The sequence below is a fragment of the Meleagris gallopavo genome, chromosome 1 (assembly GCF_000146605.3).
Source record: "Meleagris gallopavo isolate NT-WF06-2002-E0010 breed Aviagen turkey brand Nicholas breeding stock chromosome 1, Turkey_5.1, whole genome shotgun sequence".
In the NCBI taxonomy this organism is placed as follows: Eukaryota; Metazoa; Chordata; class Aves; order Galliformes; family Phasianidae; genus Meleagris; species Meleagris gallopavo.
The window spans coordinates 52,748,670-52,765,276 of record NC_015011.2 but is presented as its reverse complement, the minus strand read 5'-3'; the positions used below and the strand labels follow the sequence as shown (position 1 = coordinate 52,765,276).

The window sequence follows — 16,607 nt, the reverse complement described above, 5'->3', positions numbered from 1 at the left end:
AGAATGGTAGAAAAGTAAAGCATTCCATGATAAGCTCAATGTTTTCCTAACACTGGACCGAATAATGTATCCCCTAGGAGTGCACGTGAAAAATGTGAACTCACAATAATCATTAAATCCTCTTGTTTAATCAATGGATATACAGATGGTATAGATATATATCCAGGAGGTTGGCTAATATAATTTACATTGGAGAAATAAGAGAAAGTCACTCACCCTGTCCTAGGCTCACAAGATGAACTCCTGATGGAGCAGATCTCCAGAGAGATCCTTCCCCACTGGCAGTCAGCTCTTAAATGGGTCTAGGAGAGGTGGAGCCAGGCTCCACCCCTTCCTGCAGCACAGGTGATTTGCCTTCACCTGTGCTCCCGTGGCTGACTCATTGCTTGCCTCAGGTGACCAATCAAAGGTTCAGGCCGTGATTCAGCAGCCCCATACACCTCTCCAGAGATTACGTAGGAAAAAAAAAGAGATGAGCTCCTACAGATGTCTTTAAACAGTTCCTCTGCGTTCTTTACTAAAAGTTGCAGTCTGATCTGGATATGAGCCAGTATAATGGCAGATCTGGAACGATGTATTTACGCATCAATACCTGCACCACTAAGAAAGTGATCCCCAGCCTAAAGCGTATGGATTATAAGCAAGATTGTCCAGTGTTGCATTAGGTCACTGGCCACATAAAAATTAAAGTGAAGAAGGGAGGGACAAGACAAGACTTTACTCTGTAGCTTCTTATCTGCACAGTGTTGTTGCCTAAAAAGCAGTAAGTTAGGGATCACTGAAATAAGCTCTCCTGTTTATTTGTTTAGCTAGATTGGACCATACCCAAATGACCAGAAGGAAAATGCTAAGAGGTTTGTCATGTTCAGCTGAGAGGCTAATTAAGAACTGTAAAATCCTACAATTAACAGAAAAGTAGAAGTAACATAGACATGTGCAAGACTCAGAAGAACAAACTTCTTCCTCACTATGAAGCTAGAAAGAACAGAAGGGAGATCTCTGGGAGATTTCTAGCTAATTAGGTCAATACTTAATATGGCTTCATATAGAAACCAATAAAAATAGCTGGAAAAAATATTTTTCCTAAGGATCAAGTTTTCCCTTTTCCATCTCTTTCTGTAACATTTTGTATTCAAGATTCTACAACATGGTGCACTTCGAACTTACTCCTTCACTGGCATAGCCATTTTTCTAAATTCTGTTTTTTCCTTCTTTAGGGGTATGTTCAGAATAGTCTGATTCAGTCATACAAATTATTGCCACCAACTCCAAACACTAAAATCTGAGCTCTTCAATCTACTTCCACACTAACAAACGTGCAGCTCAAATTCAAAGCTGTGCATCCATGACCTAATTTAAACTTTCTAAATCTATGAGAAGATAATGACTTCATGTTTCAGTAAGTCATTTTTTCCCCCATTGGAGCACTCCTTTTTTCAGTCACTCCTTTTGAATGGGCACCTAGATCAAAAAAAAGATAGCTATTTCAAAATATAATATTGATAACTTTTCAGGTTGCGTGCACTTACACTGTTTTACACCTTTGCTTAAGGAATTCAAGGAGGTTGACTGTTTCCAGTAAAAGACTTAAGATTATTGAACAAGATACTCATGATTCTTCCATTGGTACTATAAAGAAGCATCCTTAGCAAAACATCATTTCATCCGATGCAATTTAACCCAGAAAACCAGAATCCTCTTGGTAGAAGGTAAAATTCTAAACAATATGTAACGTGAGCAGAGAAACCACACTGATTTTAGCAAATCACTATCTTCTAGTTACGTGTAACTGAGATTAACAGACATGTGGTTAGGATTATTTTTAGCCAGGAACAATGCAATTCTCCTTCAACTCCCCAGTCCAGACGAATGAAAAGAAATGAAACCAGAAGTGCATGAGTAACAGCTGTGTTTGTCTTTACCTTGAGTTCATCTGCATCATAGAAGTCTATGCGCACAGCAGGGACCATCCAAGTCTGGAACAGAGTCGCAAGGATCTGCTTGGCAATTGCATCTGCGATGAGGTGGAAGTGGAGTGGGTTTCGCCTGACAGGGAAAGGGAGAAAAATCCATTGGTCCAAAGGATTCTAATTCTTACTGCAATAGAACAACAAAGCTTACAAAGTTTTATGCATGTCAGAGGTTGCAAGACAAAGTGTACATCACATTTGATGGAGTACTGCCCTGCAGAGAAAATGTTGAGATACAGTTTGAATAAATGTAACAATAACAGAAATACTAGAACACTTGTAAATATATAAATATAGTTCCTCTGACTTCAGTGGAATGTGTTGATTTAAAACAGCTGAGGATCTGGTCCATCCTACTGGACTCTTAAAAGAAATCCAAGTTAATTCCTCCTTTGGGCCTTAAGATGTGAAAGTGATTGCTTTCAGTTTTCTCAGTGAACCTGGTAATTTATCGCTATGGTAAGAATAGTCTGTGGAGTAATGGGAGTACAGGTGAGGTGAAAAATAATCACCTGAATGAGATATCATTCCAGGACTATTGAGATTACATGCATCATTTCTACAAAGCAAACCCTGGGTATTAACAGTTATCCTGTGGGAACCAGAACTAGATGTTTCAGGTGAGTGCCTTCTTGCTACTGAAATAATGAATACACTTGAGAATGTAAATTTCCCCACATCCTCATTCCTACGAGGACAAGTTCATCCTTGTTCCTATAAGGCAGGCTGAAGAAAAGCAGGAACAAATAAAATATATTACTTTAAAACACCAGACTTGGGATCATCTCTGTACTTAGAGTTACTTGAACTATGCCAAAAGAAGAGCCAGGAGATGATCAGAGGGCTGGAGCATCTCTTCTCCAAAAAAAGGCAGAGAGAGCTGGGATTGTTCAGCCTGGAGACGGGGAGGCTCTGGGGAGACCTCATTGCAGCCTTTCAATCCTTGAAGAGGGTTTATAAGAAAGACAGATTTTTTACAAGGGCATGTAGTGATAGGAATAGTGCTAATGGTTTTAAACTGACAGCGAGCAGATTTAGATTAGATATTAGGAAGTTATTTTTTACTGTGACGGTGATGAGGCACTCAAACAGGTTGCCCAGAGAAGCTGTGGGTTTTCCATCCCTGGAAGTTTTCATGGTTAGGCTGGATGGAGCTTTAGCCAATCTGGTCTACTGATAGATGTCCCTGCCATGATAGAGGAGTTAGATCAGATAATCATTAAAGGTCCCTTCAAATGAAAACCATTTATGATTCTATGAGAAACTTCAAAATCGGGATAAGTAAAGCCAGTATCAACAAGACCAGCAAAGTCTGACAAAGTGTTTGAACTTTTCCACAGTAATGTGAACGTTCGTATTACAAACACCACATTTAAATCCCTTAGCCTTGCTTCTCTCTTTGAGGAACAGTAAGCAAAGTGACCTTTACTCAGTTTAAATGGTTCAAGTATGAAAATCAGCCAGTGAAAACTAGTCACGATTTGTAAGTCTTCTGTGTTTATCCCTAACTTTGCAGCTTTCACTGTCAGCAGAGAAGGACAGAATTTGCAAAAGCCACCAAGATGACAGATATCCATTTAGACTTTTGCACTGGCTCAACCTTTCTTCCCTAGGATGGAGTATTGGAATTTCATTACTGTGAAATTTATGAAGGTAAATGGCTGTACTGTCAACAAATACTTTTTTTCATCTAAAGAAGGAGAAGTTAGTTTCAGATGTTAAGGTAGAATATGACTGACACTACTTCGTGCTGCTGTGTGAAAGAGAAGTGAAGAAATCTATGTTAGTTCAGGACAATGCACTTCCATTATACTTTTGGGCTTATTCCAAAAGATGAAGGTTATTTCTTTCTCCATTTCCTCCCTTAATGAAGAATAAGTGCCTTTCTCTTTAATGCTACTCTTCTCTGCTTTGATGAGTAATACTGTTTCTTGCTCAACGAAGTTCACAAGAAAATCTAAAAATACATATAACGGTTCATAGTATCATAACACACCTCTCAGCAGAAACAGGAGATTGCTGTAATAAGCAATGTATAGCTCGCTTTTGTGATGATAGAAATACTGCACATAAAATCCAACCCAATATCCAGTAATATCAGTGAAGCTGTTCTTTTGTTTTGAAGGGGACTGTGGATCAAATTATACGCTTATAGAAAAGGCAGGAAAAGGGCTAGTTAGAAGGCTTACATAAGAGTTAATCATGACGGCAGAAAAAACTCACAGCTGATCTGAGTTTAACAATAGCAAAACACTAAGCCATAATATGCCTTCCAAAAAGACAAAGGTCTTTTCATCTCCCGTGTGTCCTGGAATGAGCAGAGGAAAAGTAAAGCTGTAGTTTGCTGAGGTTTGCAGTACCAACTTAAAAGGATCATAGCAATTATAACTGCTTCACTAGCCCAGCAGGAGAGAAGAAGACGTCCTGGCTCATGCAGATTCCACAGTAACCAGGCTCATTGCCAAGGAAGAATCGGGAAATGGAAGTGATCAGGAAATGTATTTCATCAGCAGAGAAAAGGCCAAGGGAAACAAAGGTCCAGAGTCAGTGGAATTGGTGAAGCAGTATTTCAAGGTAAACAGGTGTACATTGTCAACACACAATCTATACAGGTTCTTCTGCTTAGCAGGGTCTGGTATCTGGTCAGGCTATTTCCCAGCTGGTGATCTTTAGCAATTTCTTCTCTTTTTTTCAGGGTCATTTATCTATACATTGCAAAGTAGAATAAGGAGAGTAAAATCAGTTGAAAACAAGAAAGCTACATCTTCTTTCAAATCACCACTTAGTTAAATGGAATTGATAAAAAACATCTGAAGATAAAACACACTACTTGAAAAGAAAAAAATCTGATACAAAGACGCTCAGATGTTCAGTAGCAGTTTATACTTATCTGAGTGACCCATACTGTATGAAACTTAAATGGGAACAAGTGGGTGACATTTTCTTTAGTTCAGCTCCTACTGGGAAAAAGAAGAAAGGAGTAGTTGTACTCCGACACAGAAATCTCTTTCAAGTTGTTAGCCTCGTGGTAAAGATTCAGCTGGAAGGAAAGTATGTGTCAGAGGCAAAGCAGAGGATTATCACTTACAAAAATATATCCCTTGAACAGAAGAGTGACCCGCTGACATCTACAACTAAATGTGCATCAGCCACACAAAATTTTACTCTGGATGAGATTTTAGTTATGCGAAAGGATAGGCTTGACTACTAGTGCTAAAAGGCAACAGTGCACAGCGAGAAACCTGGAAGATGTTCTGAAGGTAACGATATTAGCATACACACAGACGATGTTTTTGGATGTTCTAGTGTTAGCAATGTGCAAAGCCCAAAAGGTAAGGATTGCTTCGAAGTGCTTATGAAACAAGTGCAGAAGCTTAAAGATCAATCATCATCCACAGCAAAAGATACAGAAGAGAGCCTGCAAGATGAGAAATTCTTCTCAAGTGATACTAAAAAGGCATGTTATTTTTTCTATTAATTATTTGCCAACATCATTGAATCACTAGCTGTCAGAATTAGGAGTGACAACCAAGGACTTCACTGCGAGCTACATTTCACTAGACTCAGACGTTTTGCAATAGCACTGGTGCCAGAGAAGGATAGAGACATTTTAGTATACAAGACTTATAAAGCTGAAATGAAGCTAAAGGATAGCCATACAGAGGGCAATCCTTGGCATGCATTTAGCAGCTACAGTTTAAGAAGTTCGGGAAAAGAATGAAAAGATATGCAAATCTTCCAGGAGACATAAGAATCCCTTACTGGCTAAAAGGAAGAGTGGCATGGCTGGCGAATAAGTTTAATGAGCAGCTAAAGACAATGAGGTTTGCTAGAAGAAGCTGAGTTTCATAAAATCAGTAAAATATGATGCTCTCATTAAATAAACTGTTGTCAAGGTAGATCAAATTATGAAAATTTCTATGCTGTGGTTTCTTGCAATAGAAGGAGAGATATCGGGATGACCCAACCATTTTCTTCCATTTCCTGAGCCATAGGACTTCAGTGCAGAATTTCAATCTTGCACTGAAAGAAACCTGGAATGAAGTCTCAAAGAAAAAGTGATGACCAACAGAAACTTCCTATTCTCTTACTCAAACTGTGAGCTGAACTTCCTCTCAATTCCCCGTTACTAATGAATTTCAAAATACAGCTGTGTGTTGTATTTATTTTTAATGTATACGGCATCAGAGAATATCCCAAGTTGGAAGGGACTCACAATGATCATTGACTCCAACTCCTGGCTTCTCACAGGACTACACAAAAACTAAACCATATTTCTCAAAGTATTGTTCAAATGCCTCTTGAACTCCACCTGTTCCATGCTCACTGCCCCCTGGTGAAGAACCTGTTCCTAACATCCAACCTGACCCTCCCCTGATGCAGCTCCATGCCTTTTCCTCCCATACAACTCATCTTCCACTGGGCACATCAAGAGAATAAAAAAACTGGTTACATTTTGTACTTCTGTAAAGCACTATACTGTAAATAGTGACAGAATATGCAACTATGCAGTAATACAGATTCAAAGAATCATAGAATGGCTTGGATTGGAAGGGACCGCAAGCATCATTAAGTTCCAACCCCCCTGACACAGGGAGGGCCACCAACTTCCAGATCTGTTACTAGACCAGGTTGCCCAGAGCCCCACCCAACCCGGGCTTGAACACCTCCAGGTAGAGTATCCACAGACTCTCTGGCAGCCTGTTCCAGCACCTCACCACTCTCTCTGTAAAGAACTTCCCCTGACATCCAATCAAAAACTTCCCTCCTTGAGCTTAAAACCATTCCCCCTTGTCCTATCACTATCTACTTGAGTAAAAAGTTCATTCCCTTTTTATAATCTCCTTCTAAATACTGGAAGGCTGCAATGAGATCTCCCCACAGTCTTCTCTTCTCTAAGCCAATATACAACAGTTTTGGTAAACTTCAGGTGCAAAAATAATAGGCTCCAAATTTCCACGTGATGTTTGGAAGTCAAGGTTTCCAGTGCTCCAGGTTACAGAGCAGATGGCCCTTGAACTCTCATCCTCCAGCTTCCTCAATACTGAAATAAGTATTGAAGCGGTCAGGGAATTTTCCCCCATATCCAGAAATCACTTAGTCTTTTTGGGGTCAAGGATTTTGAATATCTTAATTTTTACAAAGTACATTTTTTCACAGTTTCTGTGAAACATGGAAAATGCTGATATTAATGTCATAATGAGGAAAAAGGCCATTTCAAAATATGGGCATTTCTCATCAAGTGGAAACTCAAGGTTTAAACCATTCTACTTAGAAAACTGTAAGTCATCATATATTATTTCCACTTATCTTAAGACCAGAATACTATCTGACACTGTAAACTACACATAAAGAGAACACATTTCTGTATCTAAATTGCATCCCCCAAAAGCGAATGGAAAGAGATTCTGCCCAATATTTTCAAGCATGGATGCTTAAATATAGGTTCTTAAGCCTAAATATAGGAGCTTAAAAGAATGCCTTCATTTTCAGAATTGCCATGGTTCTATAAAGTTTAGTACAGCAAAAAAAAGTTAGTAATTTTAAAAGTCAGGCTAAAAATTAGGAGTTTATTCTGAGATACTCATTTCTTTGTTGCTGTTGTTTTTTTTTTTAATCACAATATCTTATTTTTACATTTCAAAACTTCTTATTCATCACAGTTTCGATCTGCTTGCTCAAGCATTTGTGGACCATTCTTTTGGAATAGCCACTGTCACAGAGTTAAATATAAAAACCTACAATTGAAAAAGGGAGTAGTGAATCAAGACTCACTCTTGCCTTCTATATTATTCCATTGCTCAATTGTTAGCAATTCAAAAAGCAGCTGCTTGGTTGTACAGTCTCACTCTGCGACAGAGGAATTTTATTTTCTAAGAATATAAAAATGTCAGTAGCCCAGGGGTTTATTTCCAAACCCTATACTTTATTAAGGGAAGCACAACAAGGTAATACCTTTTATGCCCGTAACAAATGGTAACAAGTACTTCAAACAGAAATTATAAAAGGCAACTTGAGATTTTTTTTTCTAGTGCCCATGTGACAATTCATCTCTTATGTGGGGAGAATTTCAATGTGAAAGATTTTTCATACCCATTCACACGCAGTATTGATTAAAATGCTCCCTAAACTATTGGAGAGATCTTAACATGCAGGAGCTGCTTTATGTATGGCTTGTCTTGTTTTGTGCTAACTTATAGGAATCACTTCAGAAATTAGTAACAGATTTCTTTTTAAAAGTATTTTCTCCACTATTCCTCCACTGTTAGCACAGCAATAAAATACAAAATAAAGTATTCACATGCATCAGAGAAACCAATTCACATATTATTTTTTGTCAGAAGAATCTCCTATAAAATAGACTGATATGTTAGAAAAGTTGGAAACAATGACAGAAGTTTTAAATTATCAAATGAACTCCATTAAGGCAAAAAGGTCTTCAGGGAATAAAGTCATGAGATTACGTAAGCTTTAATTATCTGCCAGTGTTGACTTCTGATTTTTCCTTGGAAAGTGTATGTCATTCCTTTTATTTAATTTAGATTTTCTTTTTGTTCGTCTTACTCTACTTATTGTAAGAAAAACAGATTATTTTTGCTAAAGCAATCTATAACACAGTTTAAAGTCCTAATCATAAAAATACTCAGACATTTACTTACCTTGAAATAAAGTTGTCTTTTTAAAGGCTATTTTGTATTACAAAGAGTTTTGTTCATCTCACTGCTTTTGTTTACATTATGAACTCACATCACCATTGAGGGATGAGTTTCCAGAAAAACAACTAAAAAAACCCCAAACCATTCTTTGCTAGCATACAAATCACTACATACAAGGGAGTACTTTGGCAAGGCAGCAATAGCTGGCACTACAGAGTAGTTAATTTCTCACAGATTCTCAGGCTGACCTAACATGTCAGCAACATGTCATAATTGCGTAATTTTGGCCTTTCGTTATTCCCAAATGAAACATGGTGTTTTAGCACATCTTTGGAAAAGAGGAGAGCACATTAAAAATGATTTCAGTTCCTGATGAAGTGAAGAACTACCTAAGTAGAGATAAGAGTGGTCTTCGCAATCTGAAACTGTAAACATTGTCCTTTTCTAAGTTTTACAATTTTCAGAAATGGAGTAAAACACTGAAAAGAGACAATGGAACTTGTACCAGAGGTTTCAAGGATAGTAATTAGCCAGAGACAGCTGCATCACATCTGAAAATGAAATGCAGATGCTTTTTTGGACACTACGCACTGTTTCCAAAAGCATCTGCATTTCATTTTGCTCAGTTGGCCCAATATCTTTAGTCGTGTTTTAGTCTTTGGTTCAGAAAAAGTAAATCTAAGTTGCACTTAGGTCATACTGGTAAGAGCTTAGCCGCGTTAAACTGTCTGAGAGATTCTTCAGTCCTGCAGCACATTTATAAAATCTATCATAATTAGGAACTAGATGCCCAGGAGAGGTAAGCAGGAAAGTTGCAGACGAGGACTAAGAGCTCATTCTCCATGCCTCCCTCTGTGCAGCAGTGCCAATGCATATTTATCAGAGTCTGCAAACTCTGCACTACCGCAGCTCTGCGGAGTGTCCCCCTGAGAACAGACTGTCAGTTATGTCAAACTGGGTGTTAAAAGCTGCTGGGATTTTGTGGCTTGAACATACGTTTTCTAAAGACAGAACGGGAATCAAGCTTCTCTTCTGTTGGGAGTGAAATGCATTTTTGAATGAAGGTGTTCTTATAAGAAATTTACCACACCAGCTCTTTCCACTCCTTTTCTCCCTCTCTGGAATCCAAAGACAGACATAGCTTCTCGAGTGGCTTGGATGAGTAGCCTGCCTATGTCTCATGATATATATGGTATGACTAGAATCAGAAACTTGATTTTTTTGAGCTGGCGGAGGAAGACCTGGGGAGAGCTAAAATGTTCAATATGCAGGATTTGCTGCACTTTCATGCAAGAGAGTAGAGACAGCACACTCCATCTATAGAAACTCCTGTAGTTTTCATTCTTAATGACCCAGCACCCCTGCTGTCTTGCATCTTTCTGCCTAGGAGTCTAGCTCAAAGCTGGGGCTATAACAAATACGTTAGTACGCCAGGGGAAGATGATTAAACTGACGTGGCTTCCTTTTCTCAAAATTTTTACACTTCAGAAGTAGGGATTCCCTTGTTAGGCCCCTCTTCTTCTTTCAGAATAGAGATACTCAGCTGAAACATGCTTTAATTAGTAAAACGGAAGAATATTCCAATAAGAGCAGGTGGGGCATCTCGGAATTCCAGACATTCACTGAAAACAGTGCTCTTACAGCAAACACCAGTAGGAAAAGGTAAGGATATGAAACGTGGCTACTTTTAGAGGACAGCTGCTCCACTACTAGTGTGTGTTCAGGATGCTGCACTGCAGGACCAATGGGCAATAGTACAGCTGCCCAAGCAGAACCATGTAACAATAGCTGTGCTTTCTATGCAAACATCTTTCAATTACACATGCCAGATAGGATGAACTCCTCAGTGCACATTTAAGGGTTAGAAAAAGAGACATTTCCATGCCTGTTCTCACTGATGACCCTCAAGTGAATTGATGAACCTGCTACTGATGTCATGAAGTATCTACCATCTGAACCAACCACCTCCAACTCCTAATTCATTTCTCCTAATGCAGTACAGTGACGTACCTCCATCCTTCTTCCCTACAATTAAAAAGATCCTAGCAACTAAAATAAGCCTTCTTTCAAATCAGGGTAATTTTCAAGCCTCCAGTCTCCAAGATAGCATTTTTTGAACATGGCAACCAATGCAAGGAATATTGGTTTACAATTAAATATTTTTCAACTCTGTTGTTTGTTTGCAATTTATTCTTCAGTCCTCTTCATCATCGCCACTTCAAAGAAAGACATTCAAGAAAGGAGAGTTTTTGAGGCTTGGTTTTCCACTATGTAGCCATAGTCACAATAGATGCTTAAGAAGCAAAAATCAATCTTCTTGACAGTGGGATCAAGTGCACTTGCAGCAAGTTTGCAGATGACACCAAGCTGAGTGGTGCAGTTGACAGGCCAGTAGGAAGGGATGCCATTTAGAGGGACCTGGACAGGTTTGAGAGGTGGACACATGCCAATCTCATGAAATTCAACGAGGACAAGTGCAACGTCCTGCACCTGGATTGGGGCAATCCCAAGCACAAATACAGATTGGACAGAGAAGGACTTGAGAGCAGCCCTGTCGAGAAGAATGTGGGGGAGTCAGATGATAAAAGACTCAACATGAGCCAGCAGTGTGTGCTTGCAACCCAGAAGGCCAATGGTATCCTGGGTTGAATCAAGAGATGGCAGGTTGAGGGAGGTGATCCTCCCCTCTACTCTGCTTTTGTGAGAACCCATGTGAAGTACTGTGTCCAGTGCTGGGGCCCATAACACAAGAAGGACATTGGGCTGTTGGAGCAGGTCCAGAGGAGGGCCACAAAGATGATCTCACCTCCCCAATGAGAACAGGCTGCAAGAGCTGGGTTTTTCAGACAGGAGAAGAGAAGGCTCTGGAGGGACCTTATAGTGGTCTTCCAGCACCTGAAGAGGGGCTACAGTGAAGATGGGGACAGACTTTTTATAAGGGCATGTAGCGACAGGATGGGGGGAAACGGCTTTAAACTGGAAGAAGATAGATTTAGACTAGATATCATGAAGAAATTCTATACTGTGAGGGTGGTGCGATACTGGAACAGGTTGCCCAGCGAGGTTGTGGATGCCCCCTACCTGGAAGCATTCAAGGCCAGGCTGGATGGTGCTCTGAGCAACCTGGTCTAGAGGGAGGTGTCCCTGCCTATAGCAGGGGTTGGAACTAGATGATCTTGACCCAAACCATTCTATGATTTTGTGGATAAGGAAGAAATGTCTTCAAGAAGCCCTGTCTGTTCTTTGAACACATCTCTTCTTTCTAGTTCACAACTTAATGCCTAGTGAGAAGAGCTTGTTCAAGACAGGAAAGCACTTACAGTTTGTCTTTAAGTATGTTTTAAGCAAACAAGCCAGACAGGTTATTCTGAAAGTTACAACTGTTCTGAAGTTTCATTAGCTATACTGGATTTCATCTTGATCACTTCTGCTGAGCTAGATGAATCCCTTGAGATGAGCAGTACTGCCATCCAAACAGCAGCTGTGTTCTTGTCAAGGTCAGACTCCACGAGACTAAAAAACACAAATATTACTTCTCTTTGTTTTGTTTTCATTATTTTAAACATATTTTCCATATCTCTTATAACAGATTGTAAATTTCTTAATTTTTCAGGGACGTTTCTTTTAAATAACACAAAAGGAAACTGTTTAAACTTTTGAACTATGATGTTCCTATTATTTATGGTGTATCTGGAGACATACAGGAATTGAGCCTTCTTGAAATGGTGGCAAGTAACAGAAGAGAAAAAATCCAAAAAGCCTGAAAAAAACACATCTCTGTAAAAAAAAAAGAGTATTTGCAAGAAACCTCTTAGAGATAACTATCAAAATAGACAAAACACCTCACATTCTTGCCACATGAAGCCAGTTTACACTGAATAATTCAGGATTCTAATTGGAAATAGATTGAGTTTTAAAATTTAACAGGATTTTAACATTCAGAAATATTCTGCCTTGAGCATGATACAGGTTTTTACTGCTGTTTTGGTATTAGTATGTTTATTTTAGCATTGTTTTTCTTTCTCCTGGCCCCTTCTAATATTCATCTAACAGGAACATACTATTTTTGGGAAGATCTGCAAAGGCTGCATTTTGATAGTGAAAGTATCATATTTTGGGGAGTAGAACAGAACAGTTTACTTGTAAAGTTTACTTTCAAAGATCATCGAGTCCAAATGCCCATAAACCAAAAGTTAAAGCATTATTAAGGCATTAACCAAATGCCTCTCAAGCACTGACAGGCATGGTGCATCAGTGTTTGACTACTCTCACTGTAAAGAAATTTTTCCTAACACCTACAGAAGAGAATTTTCCCTCTTCACTTAAATTCCAGCCACTCTTAAAAACACCATTTAATGAGTTTTTCCCCACAGTAGAAGGTAGTTAGGCATTTACATTCTCTTAGGAAGCTGACAAAAAATGAGTAAAGTTAAAATGGTGCATTAAACACACTGCAAGGGCATCAGTACTCAGAGTGTCCTAGCAGGGTTCAAAGCAAACGTAAGGAGCAAGGTTGGGGACTGGAATGACCTACTCATGGTTTAAGAAGATATTAGAATGACATGAATAAGATTCGTCCTCCCTGCTATAAAATATCGTTCTGTTTGAAGCAGTGCTTGAAATTGTCTCCTTAGTAAAGGACAATTTTACTATTATGGACATTTTACTGGTCTATTTGTCCTGTTTGCGTTAAAGAGTTTGATGAGTCTCTCAACGCCCCATTTCACAGAATCACAGAACCACAGAATCACCAAGGGTGGAAAAGACCTCCCAGATCATCTAGTCCGACTGTCTACCTACCACCGATATTTCCCACTAAACCACGTCCTTCAGTACAACATCTAAACAATTCTTGAGTACCTCCACAGATGGTGACTCCACCACCTCCCTGGACAGCCTCTGCCAGTGCAGCACCACTTTCCTCGAAGAATATTTTTTTCCTAATATCCAGCCTGAACCTTCCATAGTGCAACTTGACGCCACACCCTCTTGTCCCATCAGTGTTGTTATACTGGGAGAAGAAGCTGACCTCCTGCTCACTACAACCTCCTTTCGGGTTGTTGTAGAGAGCAATAAGGTTTCCTCCGAGACTCCTCCAGACTGAACAACCCCAGTTCCCTCATCCACTTCCTATCAGTCTTGTGCTGCCCTTCACAGCCCCACAGCCCTTCTCTGGACATGCTCCAGGGCCTTAACGTCTCTTCCAGCTCATGCTGGAAACACTATTTCTGATACAAGTATGCCATTGGCCTTCTTGGCTACCTGGGAAAGCACCTTCTGCAACGCCAACTAAACCGAACAAGGGATACACGCATGTGTATACACAGTTTAACACCATTTCAGTTTTTCTAAAGCTGCTATTTATTAAGGGAATTGGCTATTTTATCTTCATTGGACATTTATGCCCCTAAAATTTGGCATGCAATTGTGCTCTATGTGTTAAAATGAGGTTACAAAGCCTCCTGAGGGGTTACCAGTAGATCCTCCAAAGCCACAATAAATAATCTGAAATAATACAGGCTATAGTAACAGGTTTATACTGAAAAATAAACGTCTAAATAGGAAGCTAGAATAGCCAACCAACCACCAGTGTGTCTTTATCGGTATGGCTTTCAAATTACTACCTACACCTGTGCCATAAACTGGAACCAAATATAAGCTAAATGAAAACAATGTTGTTATTGCTACTATCATTATTTTACAGCAGTCGGGAGTGTGCAGATGCCTTACGGTACAGATAAATATGGTGCCTATTCCCACAGTGCAACAAGGAGAGGTAGCAACTGGAGTTTTGAATCCTACAATTCACTGTACAGATCTTTATACAAATGAATCTATTTTTGGTGGTCGCATATTTCATGCTTCATTCCTTGCAAAGAAGAAGAAACAAAGGAAGGGAATCTGACTTTGAATAAGAGTAACATGACAAGAGCTTATTTGTGTATCTGTACATATACAATATATAAGAAGAAAAGGGTACCTTTACCTGTGAAATAAGACGGACTTGACGAGTGTGACAACATCTCGACTGGCATTATACCCTGCACAAACAATGGCAACATGGATGGTCTGCAGGAAAAGAGGAACAAAAATAAGAAAAATTAAAGCCTGCTCCTGTGTTCTATCAGTTATTAGAGAGAGCACATACATGACAGTGCTTTTATTTAGTGCAGCAATTGTTAAAGATTTGAGTGGGTGTTCTGCAGCTGTTTGCAGCCCACTTGAGGCAGTTTGTTAAAAACATCTTAATTGAGTTATAACACCATCATCATTCCAAAGTCATTACTGTCCCCAGATCACATCAGATGTCTGAACAGAATTGCATTTATTAGCTAAGAACATATGTGTGTGCACGTGTATATAGACACACATCCATTAGGCAGAACACAAAATTCTGAGTATGCAAACAGGCAGCCACTGTTTAACCTTCTGAACTCAAAAATACACCTGATAGAAGAAGATACGCTCTTAGAAATTCAGCATTCCATCATAAGAATGCCTATTAAGGAGAGAATGAGCAAGCTCTGATGGACAACAGGGACAATTATTTTGCCCAGGGATGGGTGCGTCCCAGCAATAAGGGGCCTTTCAGTACTGAAAGGGAGTTTATAAACAGGAGGAAAATCAACTTTTTACATGGATAGACAGTGACGGTACAAGGAGGAGTAGTTTTAAACTGAAGGATGGGAGATTTAGGTTAGATATTAAGAAGAAATTGATTACTCAGAGAACATGAGACACTGGCACAGCTGCCCAGAAAAGCTGTGGTGCCCCATCCCTGGAGGTGCTCAAGGCCAGTTTGGATGGGGCCCTGAGCAGCCTGAGCTGGTGAGGGGCAGCCCTGCCCACAGCACGGGGTCGGGGTGGCTGGGCTTTGAGGCTCCATTCAACCCAAGCCATTCTGTGATTCTAAGATTCTACAGTAATGCAAGACACGAGCTGGGAAGGCACAGGTCACTTCTCTGCCTATGACTAGTAGCGTGGGCTGCACTAGGCAGCATTAAAACAAAATCAAGAGTCCCTACCCCAGCACTTTGGTAAATATTCCCTTATTCTCTTCCTTCTCCCTCCCTTCCTTTTAATCTGAGGCAGAAGTTTACTCATCTGTTGAAGAGGAAAGGGAAAATTGTGCTACTAGTCGTGATTATTAAGGCAGCAAGTAATAATTTAAAAAATGCTGTCAAGTTATTCTTCTCTGGTTTTAAAATTAGCCAGCTTCTGTATTTTTCTGTTTCTTAGTGGTCACAGAAATGAAGGAGAGTTTACCATGTTGGCAGCACAAAGCTGCGATCAGGGACACAGCTGTGAAACTGCAGGGAAGCCTCATTTGGCTTCCATTTGAAGGTTGGTTAGCTGGTCTGTCACACACACACAGCTCTCATTTTCCACAGGCAGCCCACTACATTGAGAACAAATAAGGAATTCTGCCTTCTCACATAGTCATACATTCCCAAAGCTTGGCCTGTAACAGAGGCATATTTACACAGGAGGTGGCATGTGTTGGGCACGTCTAAAGAGTCCCTAGTGCCATCCATTAACACCAGCTGGTGTGGGGAGCAATTTGGATCGAGTAATGGCCGAGTGGCTGTGCTATTGTGCAGTCCCACATGAACACTGCAGCTGCCTCCTGCCCCAGCATGCATCACTAGCTGGGAAGATGAGAAGATTTTAGAGGATTTGAATTAATAAGGTAACCATCCAGAGAAGTAGGAGAAAGAAAATACGGCACAGCACATTTTGACAACAGTGCTGTGAGATATTCCACAATTCAAATTCACTTTCATGTCAAAGGGAGTTGAGCATTCTCAGCACTTTGCAAAAATTGATTTGTTTCTTTCTTGTGATGATAACAGGGAAGAACACAGGCTGCTTTTATTTAATGACTTACCACAGCAGTGGTTTGTATGATGCTTCTGGGTATAGGTTCCCATGAGGTGCAGATTCCTGACAGTGCACTCCCTGCCTCCTCTCTCAATCACAG

At 39.9% G+C, this 16,607-nt stretch overlaps 1 protein-coding gene across 1 annotated transcript in view; it reads right to left on the bottom strand.

Annotated features, from left to right (window-relative positions):
* Positions 1–1,760: 1,760 nt before the first annotated feature.
* The window catches only part of LOC104911443 (LARGE xylosyl- and glucuronyltransferase 1-like), a 72,585-nt gene continuing 57,738 nt past the window's right edge, over positions 1,761–16,607 (bottom strand). Inside the window, exons 3-4 of the mRNA XM_031554725.1 lie at positions 14,613–14,695; positions 1,761–2,046 (exon numbers count right to left, since the gene is read on the bottom strand). Coding sequence (XP_031410585.1) covers positions 1,776–2,046; positions 14,613–14,695 — 354 coding nt within the window. The 3' untranslated portion in view covers positions 1,761–1,775. The remainder of the gene's footprint in view (positions 2,047–14,612; positions 14,696–16,607) is intronic.